Genomic DNA, 16,673 nt, shown 5'->3' with positions numbered 1-16,673 from the left:
CATTCCAGTCTGGGCGACAGAGTGAGACTCCAACTCAAAAAAAAAAAAATCTTATCCCACTTTTTGGGTTGCTTTCATTGGGCAGATTAGTACTAACATCCTAGACCACCAGTGTCAGTGACAAGAAACGTCACAGGCTATTTTAAGGTGAAATTATAGCAATTCTAAGTTGACCTGCTACACATCCTGGCCTCTCTACTGCCTAGGCTTGGGACACCCCCAGAGCCAAGACAACACAGTTCCCACCCGAACAGAAAGTGGGCCTGCTCAGCCCAGCAGTGGACCCAGATGTGGCCAGCAGGGAAGGGGGCCCCAACAGTGCACCTCCCACATTCCTGCCATAACAGCTCTCTTCTCTGTCTTAAGGTCTCCTGGCCAGGCATGTCATAGCTCCTACAGGAGACAGCTCATTTTAAGACACACTGAGAACCTGTCCTTTCTGGCTGAGGAAGATAAACCCAGAAATAGAACCCACCTTCCTCTTGAGGACACTGAGTTTCTCCACCACGCCATCCAGGAGACTGACCACAGAGTCCACCGCAGGGCAACTGCTCAAGGTCTTCTCCAGCTCTGCCACCACCATGGTGACGTGGCTCGTCTCCCGGTCAATGTTTTTCTGAGCAGCTCGAAAGCGTTTATTCAGCGTCTCATAGGGCACCTAGAGAAGAGATGGTTAAGAAGTCACTCAATTGGTTTATGTGCATCACCATCCCAACATTCAGGACATACTGGGTCTCCTGTATGGCACTTTTAGAGGCAAAAGTCATGGCCTTTTGTTCTCTCAAAATATGTCTACTCTAGGCTGGGCGTGGTGCCTCATGTCTACAGTCCCAGCCTTTTGGGAGGCCAAGGCAGAAAGACTGCTTAAGCTGAGGAGTTTGACACCAGCCTGGTTAACACAGTAAGACCTTGTCTCTACAAAAAAAAAAAAAAAAAAAAAAAAGCTGGGTATGGTGGTGCATACCTGTAGTTCCAACTACTTAGGAGGCTAAAGTGAGAGGCTTGCCTGAGCCCAGGAAGTCAAGGCCATGGTGAGCTGTGTCACTGCACTCCAGCCTTGGTGACTGAGTGAGATTCTGACTCAAAAAAAGAAAAAAATATATATACAGGGGTGCCGAAAAAAATGTATACACATTCTAAGTATGACGTTCACTCAAAAGATGGCGTTAATCAAATGAATGCCAGCATCACCATGTGACAGGCAGGACAGTTAAAGAAAATAGCAGAAGCACAGTTGAGCAACTGTCATACTACACATTGCTACCGTAATTTAATTCAACTTCACAAAGTAACACATAGGAAACATCTCTTTAAATGTGTATACATTTTTGGCACCCCCACATATATATACATATACATACATATCTCTACTCTAAAACTTGACCAAGACCTACAAAAGCCCTGGGGGTGTGTGGTAGGACAGTCCTTGTCCCTGGATGAGAAAACTAATACAAAGATCACATTGTCCCAATCTATATATGTGGTACAATCCCAATTTTTGCCAAAAAAATTTAAGTGTATATTGATAAAGCAATCTCAAAGTTCATCTAGAATAATGAACAGGTAAGGAAATGAGCAAAATTGGAGAGCTGTAATGGAGGCGTGACTCTATCCAATAGCAAAGCACAAGACTGGCCAGCGGTCAGCCAAGGTTGTCTGCAGACACACGTGAAGTCAGTGCAGGGGGTTAAGGATGTACAGAACATGGCACTTCACACGAAGTAAGGTTAAAGTGAAGCCGCAGGCAAATGAGATCACGAGTGTAGTCAATGCACTCCTTCACAACTGTTTACTATACCCTGCTTATAATAATAACCAGCTCCCTATAGAAAATGAAGAAAGTAAGAAATATATCAAGAAGAATTCTTATTTTTCCAAATCAGAGGGGCAACATGCTAACAAGGTCAGAGGAAGGCATGGCTCACATGGGTGTGAACATCCATCACACTTAGGAACCACACAGGGAACCAAGAAAAATCATAAAGTCACTGGTGTTTTTTCGTCCCTCTAGAGAGAACCACTGCTGACACATTCTCTGCCCACCTCCTGTTCTCCACATTTTAAACACCACATGGCCAGGCCATGCCCCAGCACTGGTCCTCCCAAGGACAGTGCCAAGGGTAGATATGCCCACAAAGTCTGGCCACAATACTACTGCTGAGTGATGTGATCCGACTCTGCCATCATCATTGCACCCAACAAGCACTTCATCTTCAGCCATGCCCAGCACTGGAGATCAGATTCAGGGCACTGGGTAGGCACCCACCATGCCAGCCACTGATCTTGCGCCTGCCACAGTGCTTAGCAGTGAGGCCACATGAGGAAGGCAGGGCCGCAGGGAGGAAGGCCTGGACCTGGCCTAGAGCTGGGCAAGACACAAAGCTGATGGCAAGGTCAGTGGCCTGGACCTGGCCTAGAGCTGGGCAAGACACAAAGCTGATGGCAAGGTCAGTTTGATGCTCATCTCTGGGAGCCACTCCCCAGCCACCCTCTTCCCAGGATGCCCTCCACCAAGAGGTCCCTGGGGCCCACCTGGACCCACCCAGAGTGGCAGTGACAGTGTGTTCCCATCTGCCACAGGGAGGCCTCAGCAAATGGCAGCTAACATGATCGCCCGCTACCAAGAAGTGACTCATACTTTCTAGTGAACAAATGAGTCTTATGATGTTGAAGAGGAGGGTTGGAAAGCTATCAAACCACAGCATATGTAAGAAACTGACAAAAGGAAATGGGAGACAGGCCTGATGGAGTGAGGTGCTGTGGGCTGCAGTCGGCACAGGGCTTGGCCACGTAGGGAGTGCTAGGTACCGTCTCTGAGGTTCCACACCACAGAACAGGCAGGAGCATGTTTCAGATGCAGCCAGCATATCTGGGGCTGTGCAGCCGGCCAGAGTGGCCTGCGGGAGCTTCTATTACCCCATACCACCTGCCTGCCTTCAAGGGGTCTTCTCCCAAGGATTTAGCACTTCTTATTTAAAAAAACAAAAAAAAGAGCTTACTTTTTTCTCCCTTTCTACATCCAGTGAACGAAGACATCACAATGGACAGCACCTTGGCTCTTAATATCTGATGGGCCGGGCTCGGTGGCTCAGCCTGTAATCCCAGCACTTTGGGAGGCCGAGGCGAGAGGACTGCCTGAGCCCACGGGTTCAAGATCAGCCAGGGCAACTTGGCGAGACCTCATCTCTACAATAAATCATAAAAATCAGCCAGACGCAGTAGTGTGCGCCTGTAGTTCCGGCTACTTGGAAGGCTGAGGTAGGAGGATCGCAGGAGCCCAGCAGGCTGAGGCTGCGGTGGCCAGAAGCGTGCCACTGCACTCCAGCCTGGGTGACAGAGTGAGACTCCAACTCAAATAAGTAAATAAATATCTGATGAATGAATAAAAGGAGCCAAAGGATGATGCGACGAGACCCCCAGGGTAAGGCTCCAGAGGCCTCCCCAAGGCCCTGCCCACCATCCCCAGTACCGTTCCAGCGTTAACTCTCCCACTCGCGATTCTGTCTGGGAGTGGCCTGCCATAAGGTACAATTTCTGGAGGGTGCCAAGGGCACTTAGTCTTGGCTCTGACCACACCAGGCCCAACACAATCAGGATAGGAAAGTCTTTGTGATTAGACGAGATGGCACTGCCACCCTCACCTGGATCCGGCGCCTGTGACACCAGCACATCTCCAAACTGTCGCCAGTAGAGACCTCCCTGGACATCCAAGCTGCACTCGTGATGGGCTGGGGACCCAGGCCTTTCTTGACTTCATAAGGCTGCAGGAGCTATACGTACATGACCCAAACTCAAGGCGGGCTCCAGCGGCCTATGTGTTGCAGGAATGAGCTCTTGTGCTCCAAATTCAAGGGAAAAGAATCCTGCCCAGAGTGTACCCAGACAAGTAGGATGTGACCACAAGGGGAGGCTGAGTGAGGGGTAGACAGGAACTCTCCACAGTGTCTTCACAGCTCTTCTGTGTAAGTCACACATTATTTCAAAACAAATAGTTTAAAACCGAGCCAACTAGCCAGGGCACATACCCCTCCATGTGTGTATACCTGCGCCCCCCCCCCCCCCCGCCGCTCCCAGGAAGCAGCAGAGGCTAAAAGTCTGCATCCCTTCACAGCTGTGTGGCATGCCTCTTAGTGTCCTGAACATGTTCTGACTCCAGTGCAGCTGTTACTTCCACAGCTTTAAAGAGTGAAAGCACCAGTTCCAGGGTCCCCAGGGCTGAGCTGCCAGCTCTGTTCTAACAGTCTTGGTGCCAAAGATGTCCAACACTCAGCACCCAGCAAACGCCACCAGGTGCCGCAGGTACTCCATGCTGGCAGATAAGGCCAGAACACAAGACCACATGGATATGGAAACATCAGGAAGGCTGGCTCCACATGCGGCTGTCTCCCTGCCACCATAGTGCCCCATGCTTCGGGAGCCCACCAGGCCCCCCAGAGTTCAAACCAGGCTGTGCCAGTCATCCAGGGAAGGATAGCAACAGTGCTTCCCACCTGACCTGTACTGACACTTTCACTAAGCACAATAAAAGTAACTACCTAAAAACTGAAACAAATTCCAAGATAGACAAAAAACAAAAGCTTTGAAGTTTTATTGCCAGATTCAGACATTAAAATTACATTTCAGCCGGGTATGGTGGCTCAAGACTATAATTTCAGCACTTTGGGAGGCCAAGGTGAGGGGACTGCCTGAGTCCATGGGTTCGAGACCAGCCCGGGCAACTTTGTGACACCACAGCTCTACAATAAATTAAAAAAATTAGCCAGGCGAGGTAGCACATGCCTATAGTTCTGGCTACTTGGAGGGCTGAGGCAGAAGGATCACTGGAGCCCAGCGGGTAGATACTGGGGTGGCCGTGAGTGTGCCACTGCATTCTAGCCTGGGTGATGGGGTGAGATTCCAACTCAAAAAAAAAAAAAATTACATTTCAATAGATATATTCAAAGCAAACAAAATAGGAAAAAGATATCTGCAGTACTACAAGACTGCACACACTGTTCAATCCAAGCATGTACCTGGTGAGGCATGCACACCCTCAAGAGTCACTGAAATGCTGGAGCTCCCACCCTAGACGTTTGTCCCATATACTGAACAAACTAACCCAAGCTGGCAACAGCCGCAGCTTCCTTGTGAGGAACATACTGGCTCCTGGGTAACTAACGGACCTGCTCGGGCAGCAGCACTGTGCATGCAGGAGGGTCACACCTGAGCAGTCTGATTTTCAATGAAGGAGCTCAACCCACGGAACTAGCCTGATCCGCAAGCTTGGGGCATCCCTTTTTAACTTTCATCCAAAAAGGAAACAGGCAATGCTAGGATATTCACCCCCAGGTACCTGCGGTATCCAGTTCCAACAATTCCTACTGTAAGGCTAATAAGTCAAGCCCAACTCTCTCTAGGTGAAAGAAACCCAGGATCCCATGCACTTGTGGGTATAGTTAACAACCACAAAGTACCACCAGAATCATGGGCCACTCTGCTCCCGCAGATGTGGTTGGCACCCCCATGGTACAGAAGATGGCTTCATCCGGTGCCCTAAATTGTCACAGACCTGTCAACCACTGCTAAGGGTTCCAAACTTGCACGGCCAACTTCTGAACATCCTTGACCTGTGCCAGACCCTGACTCCACTGGGCAGCACGGCTGCCACTCCTGACCCTGACCCTCTACATGGCCCCGGCCTCAAGTTCCTGTGGCTGCTCTTCCCTGTCTATGGCTCTCAGGGTCATGCCCAGCCACATGCTCCTCAGGGCCCATCCAGCAGGCCTCACGTTCACACCTCTGTGCAGGCTCCTCCAGTCTCCCTCCTCCTCCTGCACTGGCTGGTAGCCTGGAACTCAGGGGCTTCCAACTGAGTCCAGGGGACATGCACAGCAGCCCTTGCCACTCCCGCAGAGCACCTAGAACTTGCATCACGCGTGCATTTGCCACACCCCATGGCGGCACCAGCTTCCTCCTGCATCTGCTCCTCCCTGGGGAGTGACCCCAGCTCCTCCAGTTCTTCCCGTGGGTCTGTGCATGTGACTCTCCTGATTTAGAAGCTCCTCCTCAGGGCTCCCTGCATTGTCTGGGCTGTTTGTTTAGCAACAGCTCCTTCACAGGCTCCTTCCAAAAGGGCAGCTGATAAAAGAATGAATGGAATTTCAGAAATGCTTTAGATTCTAATCTAAGCCAAATCACCACTGGAGAAAAAGGACAAACTGAAGATACTTTCAGATATGCAAGGGCTGAAAGATTAGCACATACAAACCCTTTCTAGGAGGAAAATTATTCAGATAGTGCTCAGTGATCAAAAATAATAAATCCACAAGGGAAGACAACGTAAGACACCAAAAAAGAAACCAATGAAAGATATAGTTAACTTAAATGAACATGTGTAACATGGCTACAAAGCTAAGAACCTTAAGGAAGAATTATTATTATTATTATTGTGTTGAAGTCTCACTCTGTCACCCAGGCTGGAGTGCAGTGGCACACTCACAGTCACCGCAGTCTTGACCTGCTGGGCACAGGCAATCCTTTCGCCTCAGTCTTCCAGGTAGCTGAACTACAGGCACATGCTAACACTCCCGGTTAATTGTTTGATTTACTGTAGAGATGAGGTCTCATCAAGTTGCCCAAGCTGGTCTCAAACCCCTGAGCTGAGGCAATCCTCTCTCGTCTCAGTCTCCTGGGGTGTTGGGATTACAGACGTGAACCACCACTCCTGGCGGAAGAATTATATTAACTTATTTATTTATTTATTTATTTACTGAGTTGGAGTCTCACTCTGTCACCCAGGTTGGAGTGCAGTGCCATGCTCCCGGCCACCACAGCCTCGACCTGCTGGGCTCCGGTGATCCTTCCGCCTCAGTCTTCCAAGCAGCTGGAACTACAGGTGCGCGCTACCACGCCCAGCTAATTTTTTGATTTATTGTAGAGATGAGGTCTCACCAAGTTGCCCAGGCGGGTCTCGAACCCACGGGCTCAGGCAATCCACTCACCTCAGCCTCCCAAAGGCGCGGGACTACAGGCTGAGCCACTGAGCCTGGCTGGAAGAATTATATTTAAAAGAGGAAAAATAAAAATAGGGCGGGCTTGGTGGCTCAGCCTGTCATCCCAGCACTTTGGGAGGCCGAGGCGAGTGGATTTCCTGAGCCCATAGGTTCGAGACCAGCCCAGGGAACTTAGCGAGCCCACGTCTCTACAATAAATCAAAAATGGCCAGGCTCGGTGGCTCAGCCTGTAATCCCGCGCTTTGGGAGGCCAAGGTGAGTGGATTGCCTGAGCCTGCGGGTTCGAGACCAGCCTGGGCAACTTGGTGAGACCTCATCTCCACAATATATCAAAAAATTAGCCTGGCGTGGTAGCACATGCCTGTAGTTCCAGCTACTTGGAAGGCTGAAGCAGAAGGATCGCCAAAACCCAGTAGGTCAAGGTTGCGGTGGCTGGGAGCGTGCCACTGCACTCCAGTCTGGGCGACAGGGTGGGACTTCAATGCAAAAAAATAAAAATAAAAATAAATAAATAAATAAATCAAAAATTAGCCAGGCGTGGTAGCGAGCGCCTGTCATTCTGGCTACTTGGAAGGCTGAGGCGAAAGGATTGCCAGAGCCCAGCAGGTGGACGCTGGGGTGGCCGTGAGTGTACCACTGCACTCCAGCATGGGCGACAGAGTGAGACTCCAACTCAAAAAAAAAGAGGCAAAATAGTAAAAATATATTCCTGATGGCACAGGCAACAAAAATAGACAAGCAGGGCCAGTCACAGTGGCTCATGTCTGTAATCCCAGAATTTAGGGGGACCAAGGCCAAAAGGTCACTTGAGCCCAGGAGTTTGAGACTAGAGTAGGCAACATAGTGAGACACTGACTTGGGAGGCAGAGGTGGAAGAATTGCTTGAGCTCAGGAGGTCAAAGCTGCGGTGAGCTGAGATTGTGCCACAGCACTCCAATCTGGGTAACAGAGTGAAACCCCCACACTAAAAAAAACCCCAAATAGACAAGCAGGACTACATCAAACTTCTAAACTTCTGCAGAGTAGGAAATCACAGCCAAGAATGAAATGGAAACCTACATAATAGGAGAAAATATTTGCAAATGATGTACTTGGACAATGGGTGAATATCCAGAATATATTTAAAAAGCTTCTACAATTCAGCAACAAAGAGAAATAATTCCATTTTAAAAACAGGCAAAGGATCTGAATAGAATTTCATCTAGGAAGTATACAAATAGCCAAGAAGCCCATGAAAAGATGCTCCACATTACCAGTCAGGGAAATACAAGTTGAAACCAAAACATGATGTCTTTTCATGCTTGAAAAACAACAGATAAGGGATGGCGAGGATGTAGACATGGAACGCTCATACAGTTCTGGTGGGAACGTAAATGGTGCAGCTGCTACACTATGGACATTCCTCAGAAAGTTAAACAGAATTATCACATGACCAGTCATACCACTTCTGGGTATGTATCCGCAAGAATTAAGCAGGTTCTTAAAGGGAAGTTTGCCAAACACGTTCACTGCAGCACAACAGTCAGGAGGTAGAAACACCTAAATGTCCATGGACAGATGAGTGGATAAAGAAAATGTACAAGCACATGCCGCATAACTACGTTTTGGTCAATGACAGACCACATATATGACACTGATCCCACAAGATTATGATATCACATTTTTTTTTGAGTTGGAGTTTCACTCTGTCACCCAGGCTGGAGTACAGTAGCATGCTCACAGCCACTGCAGTCTCGACCTGCTGGGCTCAAGCGATCCTTTCACCTCAGCCTTCCAAGTAGCTGGAACTACAGGCATGTGCCACCATGCCCGGCTATCACATTTTTCTGTACCTTTTATGTTTATTATTTATTGATTTTATCTTTTTTGAGTTGGAGTCTCACTCTGTTACCCAGGGTGGAGTGCAGGGACATGATCACAGCTTAACACAGCCTCGAACTCCTAGGCTCAAGTGATCCTTCTGTCTCAGCCTTCCAAGTAGCTAAGACTAAAAGCACATGACACCATGTCCAGCTAAATTCATAAATTTTTTTGTAGAGATGAGGTCTTGCTATGTTGCCTAGGTTGGTCTAGAACTCCTAGGCTCAAGCAACCCACTCCCCTTGGCCTCCCAAAGTGCTGAGATTATAGGCATGAGCCACTGAGCTCAGTGAAAATGTTTTTAACATAAAAAAATTCCTAATGACTTTGATAAAACATAGGCAATGTCACCTGATTTCAAACTTGCCACAAAGTTACAGTGACTGGCTTAGTATGATCTGGTGTAGGAACAGATGTTTATCACCAGAGGGTAGGGAACCCAGAAAGGGATCCACGCACGCAGTCCATCTAGGCCCAGCCAGGGGCCAAGGCAGGCTGCGGGGAGGACAGGCTCACAGTAGCACCAGCACTGGAAATCCACATGGGGAATGGGTGAACCTCAACTCATGTGTCACATAACCTGCTAAACGTACCTCACAATGGACCACAGACCTAATCATAAAAGCTAAAACTATAAAACTTCTTAGAAGGAAACACAGGAAAAAAATCTTCACAACCTTGAGACAGGTCAAGATTTCTTAGCCAAATACAAAATATACTAACTGTAAAGAAAAACTGATCAACTAAACCTTATGAAAACTAAAACTTCTGCTCTCCAAAAGAACCATTTAAGAAAATGAAAACAGGTTGGGTGCAGTGGCTCAAGTCTATAATCCCAGCACTTTGGGAGGCCGAGGCGAGAGGATTACCTGAGGTCAGGGGGTCGAGACAAGCCTGGGCAACTTGGTGAGACCTCATCTCTACGATAAATCAAAAATTAGTTGGGTGTGATGGTGTGTGCCTGTAGTTCCAACTACTTGGAAGGCTGAGGTGGAAGGATTGCCTGAGCCCAGCAGATGAAGGCTGCAGTGGTCCTGAGTGTGCCACTGCACTCTAGCCTGGGAGAGAGAGTGAGACTCTGATTCAAAAAAATAAAATAAAGAAAATGAAAACATAAGCCACAGATGGGGGAAAACATTCATAGGACAAAGGATTTTCATCTAGAATATTTCAAACTCCTGCAACCTCAATACTATGACAATAAATAACCCCATATTTTAAATGGGGAAGAGATTTGAACAGCAACAGCATGAAAGGTCTATGAGGGACTGGCTATCCACAAAGATAACCAACATCATTAGTAATTGGGAAACACAAATTAAAACCACAATGGAAGGTGTGATGGTTCATTTTACGTGTCATTTGACTCAGTCCAGGTGCCTAGACATTTGACCAAGATGATTGAGGGTGTTTTGGGATAGACTAGCATTTGAATGGGAAGACTGAGCTGAGAAGACTGCCTTCGTGGTGGGCCTTGCCCAACCTGTTGAGGACCTGAATGGACCAGAAGACTACATAAGAGGGAATTCCTCTTGCCTGGCTGCCTTCAAGCTGGGACACAAGTCTTTCCTGGCCTTGAGACTTAAACACTGCACTGGCTTGTCTCAAGTCTCCAGTTTCCCAGCTTCCACATTAGAACCTTTTCCTCATTCCTGGATGTGTCTACCTTGCTCACTGCAGCTCCTGGGACTTGTCAGCCACCACAACCACACAAGCCAATTCCTTATGATAAATCTATTATACACACAGAGACACAAACACACATATGTCCCACTGGTTCTGTTTCTCTGGAGAACCCGGCACCCAGAAGATAGCTCAAGTTAAGCAGGACACTACCACGTGCTGGTGGAGCTGAGGACACCTGGACTCTTGCTGGCAGTGGTTTTAATGATTCTTCTAGAAAAAATGAGTTTAGCAGTTTCTTAAAAAGAGAAACAAACACCTGCCAGATGACTCAGTCATCCACTCGCAGGAGAAATGAACATATAATATCCTCACAGAAACTTTCACAGGAGTACTCCCAGCAGCTCCAAACGTTCAAGAGTTGGGTAAATAAACCACCAAGTGCCCAGACAGCTGTCCAACCCACAGTAGAGGGATGAGCCACAGCTGCTGGACACAGCACAGGCGGTCAGCAACATGCAGGTTACATGAACATGCAGGGCACAGCACACACAGGGGGGCTCCACTGATGAGGCGTCCTAACCAGGGACAGCTCACCCCAAGTAGCTCTCGCCCCTGGGATAACACTTTCTGCAGGATGTTTGACAATGTGTGGAGATATTACTGATTTGTCACAATTAGGATGTGGCTGTGAGTGAACTGGCCAAACCACAAGGAGGAAAAATGTTTTGTTTTGCTTTGCTTTTGAGTTGGAGTCTCACTCTGTTGTCCAGGTTGGAGTGGCACACTCACGGCCACCCCAGCACCGACCTGCTAGGCTCCAGCGATCCTTCCGTCTCAGCCTTTTAAGTAGCCGGAAGTACAGGCACACGCTCACATCCGGTTAATTTTTTTATTTATTGTAGAGACAAGGTCTTGCTAACTTGCCAGGGCTGGTATCAAACCCGTGGACTCAGGCAATCCACTGACTTTGGTCTCCCAAAGCGCTGGGATTACAGGATGAGCCATTGAGCCAGCCAAGGAAAAAAAAATTTTTTTGAGTGAGTTGGGGTCTCACACTGTCACCCAGGCTGGTTGGCTTGCAGCGGCACAATTCATGGCTTGCCGTAGTCCCAACCTCCTGAGCTCAGGCGACCATTCCCCGTCAGCTTCCCAAGTAGCTAGGACTACAGGTGCATGCCACCATGTCCAGCTAATTTTTTTATTTCTCTGTAGAGACTAAGTTGTCCAGGCTGGTCTTAAGCAATCCTGCTGCTTCAGTCTCCCAAAGTGCTGGAATTACAGGCATGAGCTACCCTGCCCCGCCTACAAGATGAAATTAAATGGAACCCAAAAAACCCTTATCAACCCACCAAAAGAAATGAAAAACAAAGACAGAAGCACAGAAAATAGAAAACAAAATAAGATGGTGAGAATAAGCTACATATATATATATTTTTTTCAGTTGGAGTCTCTGTCACCCTGGCTGAAGTGCAGTGGCACACTTGCAGCCACTGCAAACTGGACCTGCTAGGCTCAAGTGATCCCTCTGCCTCAGCCTTCCAAGTAGCTGGAACCACAGTGCCACCTTGCCTGGCTAATTTTTTGGTTTATTGTGGAGACGAAGTGTCATCAAGTTGCCCAGGCTGGTCTCGAACCTCTGAGCTCAGGCAATCCTCTCACCTCCGCTCCTAATGTGCTTGGATTACAGGCACGAGTCACTGTGCCCAGCTATAAGCCCACAATATTAATAAATATTGTAAGTCTAGATGGCTATGGAAAGACAGAAACATCAGAATGAGATTTCTCTTTTTATAATATCTCTCAGAAACAGAACCAAAGTCACAGAGCAGTGCCATCCAACAGAACTCTAATGAGTCTCATAAATATGTAATTTCAAGCTTTCTAGCAGCTATATTAAAAAGTAAAGAGGCGGGGAGTGGTAGCTCACTTCTATAATCCCAGCACTTTGGGAGGCCAAAGCAGGAGGATCACTGGAGCCTAGGAGTTCAAGATCAGCCTGGGCAAGAGTGAGACCTCGACTCTATAAAAAACACAAAAAAATTAGCCGGTCATGGTGGTATATGCCTATAGTCCCAGCTACTTGGGAGGCTGAGGAGGATGGATTGCCTGAGCCCAGGGGTTTGAGGATGTGGTGATTCATAATCACTCTACCATCCTCCAGCCTGGGAGACAGAGTGAGACTCTAATTCAAAAAAATTTTTAATTAAAAAAGTAAAAAGAAACACAGGAAATTTGCTTTACTATATTTTATTTAACCCAAGTCATCCCAAATACCTTCATTTGAACAACCAATCAGTATAAAAATAATTATTAGACACATCACATTCTTTTTTTCCCTTTGTACTAAATATCTATAAACCAGGTAGTAGCTCTCAGTGTAGCACATGACATCTGGAGTGACAACATCTCAAGTTCTCAGCAGTCATCCGGGCACACAGCTGCTGGACAGTATACTGCAGAGAACCTACTGGTGCAGCTTCCAGAAACAGGACCCAAACTATTGACGGGTGAAGGACTGTGTGCGGGGACTTGACAGGAGCTGCCAAAACTGTGCCTTACCTTGACTCAGCTATTCTACTCTACGGCCCCATCCTCAACCCTGACTGTGCCTATGTGCAGAGGCACACATCACAGGCATCCTGCACCTGCCAGCACAGTGCATGCATGTTCCTTAAACACCTGTTAAGCTGAATCATAACAGAAATCTCCTCATGCTGCTATTTTTATTTTACCAATGTTTTATTGATATAATTCTCATGCCATAAAATTCATCTTTTTAATGTGCACAATTTGGTGGTTTTAGTATAATGACAAGGTTATGCAGCAGCCACCACTTCCAGAATATTTTCTTCACTCCAAAAAGAAACCCACTGCAGTCCCGCTACACCTAAGCAATTGGCCAACTGCAGTACTGTCTCCACGGACCCATCTGTTGTGGACACTTCATATATATGGGAGCCATACAGTATGTGGACTTTTCCATGTGGCTTTCCTCACTTGGTATCACGTCCTCCAGGTCTGCCCACGATGCAGCATATATCAATGTTCCAGGTCTTTCTCTGGCTCAGCAGCATTTTATGGTCTAATGCACATGTCTGCTTCTACTTTTTGGCTACTGTGAATAATGAGGCTATTGTGTGTACATACAGCTTCACTTCTCTTGGGGATATAGCTAGGAGAAAAGTTGCTGGGTCATATACGCAGGGAAACCCCCCCAAAAAAGGGAAATTATATTTCGGAGGACAAACCCCTTGTAGTATACTTGAAATATTTTTCTCCAAATCAAACAGTCAGCTGAAGTTTTATCTGGAAGTTTTTAGAAGGCTGCATCACAATTTGCAGAAGAAATGTCTGAGTTGAGGCAAACAGGTGACTCGTTCTTCCACCATGACAATGCACCTGTCCAGACCACACTGAGTGCTCAGCAGTTTCTGATCAAAAAAACGGCATGACCCCTGTGTCCCACCCTCCCAATTTACCCAATCTGGCCCCCAAATAATTTTTTTCTTTCCCCTGGATGAAAAAAGTCCTCAAAGGGAAACATTTTGTCAATGTAGAAGAGGTGAAACAAAAAATGGCAGAAGCACCAAAAGGCATCAAAACTGGAGTTCAAGAAGTGTTTTGAGTAGTAGAAGAAGCATCTTAGTAAGTATACTGCATCAAACAGAGTAGTCTGAAAGTGACTGAAGTTTAAACATGTACAAATACATGATTTTTTTTTTTTGAGTAGGAGTCTCACTCTGTTGCCCAGGCTGTAGTACAGTGACACACTAAACAGCCCCACAGCCTCAACCTGCTAGACTCAGGTGATCCTTCCAACTCAGCGTTCCAAGTAGCTGGAACCACAGGCATGCACCACCACGCCCAGCTAATTTTTTGATTTATTGTAGAGACAAAGTATCATCAAGTTGCCCAGGCTGCTCTCAAACCCCTGGACTCAGGCAGCTGTCTCGCCTCCACCTCCCAAAGTGCTGTGATTACAGGCATGAGCTACCACAGCCGGCGAATACATGATTTTTAATAAATAAATTCTGTTTTTTGGGGGTGTCCCCCCTCATACTAACTCCATGTATAACTTTTTGAAGAACTGCCAATTGTTTTCCAAGGTGACTGCACCATTGTACATTCCCATCAGCAGTGTATGAGCGTATCAGTTTCTCCACACCCACGCCCCAACACTTGTTACTACCCCTCTTTTTGATTTCAGTCATCCTGGTGGATATGAAGTAGCAACTCCATTGTGGTTTCGGTTTATATTTCCCTAATGATTAATGATGTCAGGCACCTTTTCATGTGCTTGTTTACCATTAGTTTATCTTTGTAGAAGTCTACTAAAATTTAATCATTTAAAAAATGCTTTTTGCCTTTCTATGACTGAAATTTAAGAGTTCTTTATACACAGGTTTGCAAATTTTCTCCCTGTAAGTAGCTGCCCTAGTCAGCTTGGGCTGCTATCATAAACACCACAGACTGGGTAGCTAAAACAGCAAACTATGTCTCAAAGTTCTAAAGGCTGGGAGACTGGCATCAGTGTGCCAGCATAGTTGGCTTCTTGGTGAGGGGCCTCTTCCTGGTTATGTTCTCACATGGCCTTTCTTGGGTATGTGCATGCAGAGAGGGCTCTAGTCTCTTCATCTTCTTATAATGGCACTAATCCCATCGTGGGGTCTCTACCATCCTGACTGCATTTGAACCCAATCACCTCCCAAAGGCTGCACCTCCAAATACCAAAACACTGTGGATTTCAGAGTTAACACATGGATTTCAAGGGAACACAAATAGCACACAGCAGTAGTATTTTCACTTTCTTGACAATGCCTTTTGAAACACAACCTTCTAGCCAGGCTCGGTGGCTCAGCCTATAATCCCGTGCTTTGGGAGGTTGAGGTGAGTGGATTGCCTGAGCCAGCGGGTTCGAGACCCGCCTGGGGAACTTGGCGAGACCTCATCTCTACAATATATCAAAAAATTAATGGGGCGTGGTAGCGCACGCCTGTAGTTCCAGCTACTTGGAAGGCTGAGGCGGAAGGATCGCTGGAGCCCAGCAGGTCGAGGCTGTGGTGGCCAAGAGCGTGCCACTGCACTCCAGTCTAGGCGACAGAGTGAGACTCCAACTCAAAAAAAGAAAAAAAGAAAGAAACACAACCTTCTCATTTTAATGAAATCCAATTTATCTAGGTCTGGCACGGTGGCTCACGCCTGTAATCCCAACACTTTGGGAAGCCGAGGCAAGAGGATTGCCTAAGCCCAGGAGGTCGAGGCTAGCCTGAGCAACATGGTGAGACCTCGTCTCTACACTAAATTAAAAAATTAGCCACGTGTGGTAACATGCACCTGCAATCCCAGCTACTTATAAGACTGAGGCAGACAGATGATCAGAGCCCAGCAGGTCAAGGCTGTGGTAGCCATAATCATGCCACTGCAGTGTCACTTTGGCTGACAGAGACTGACACACACACACACACACACACACACACACACACACACACACACACACAAATCAAATTTATCAATTTTGTTTTGATTTCTTGTGTTTTAGGTGTTATATCTTAGAAACCAGTGCCTAATCCCAAGGTCAGGAAAATCAACACCTGTGTTTTCTTCTAAGACCGTTATAGTTTTAGGTCTTACATTTAGGTCTTTGACCTACCTTAAGCTAATTTTTGTATGTGTTGTGTGAGACCAGAGTGCAACTTCATTACTTTGTGTGTGAAAACCTAGCTATCTCAGAACCATCTGTTGAAAACACTATTCTTTCCCTATGATCTTGGCACCCTTGCTAAAAAATTACTTACCATAAATGCATGGGTTTATGTCTGGACACTCAATCCTATTCCATTGATTTATATGTCTATCATTTTGCCAGTACTGTACTGTCTTTATTACAATAGCTTTATTTTGAGTTTTGAAATTGGGAAATGTGGGTCCTCTGACTTGACTCTGTCAAGATTGTTCTGGCTACTCTGGGCTCCTTGCCATTTCCATATGAATTTTAGAAACAGCTTGATAATTTTTGCAAAAAGGTCAGCTGGGATTTTTTTCTTTTTTTAGTTGGTGTCTTACTCTGTTAACTCAGGCTGCAGTGCAGTGACATGCTCATGGTCACCCCAGCGTCCAACTGCTGGACTTCGGCGATCCTTCCGCCTTAGCCTTCCAAGTAGCTAGAACTACAGGCACACGCTACCACACCTGGTT

General features: G+C 46.9%; 1 protein-coding gene across 3 annotated transcripts in view; it reads right to left on the bottom strand.

The window, feature by feature from the left end:
- Nucleotides 1-16,673, bottom strand: part of MAEA (macrophage erythroblast attacher) — a 48,504-nt gene that overhangs the window by 19,851 nt on the left and 11,980 nt on the right. For all 3 annotated transcript variants that reach the window (XM_021710916.1, XM_021710917.1, XM_008055057.2), the window contains exon 2: nucleotides 476-658. In XM_021710916.1, the coding sequence (XP_021566591.1) occupies nucleotides 476-658 (183 nt within the window). The remainder of the gene's footprint in view (nucleotides 1-475; nucleotides 659-16,673) is intronic.

The sequence above is a fragment of the Carlito syrichta genome, unplaced genomic scaffold (genome assembly GCF_000164805.1).
Source record: "Carlito syrichta isolate Samal-C Ts95f unplaced genomic scaffold, Tarsius_syrichta-2.0.1 Scaffold301644, whole genome shotgun sequence".
NCBI classification, from domain to species: domain Eukaryota; kingdom Metazoa; phylum Chordata; class Mammalia; order Primates; family Tarsiidae; genus Carlito; species Carlito syrichta.
The sequence above is the reverse complement of the archived record's forward strand: the minus strand, read 5'-3'. Positions and strand labels throughout refer to the sequence as shown.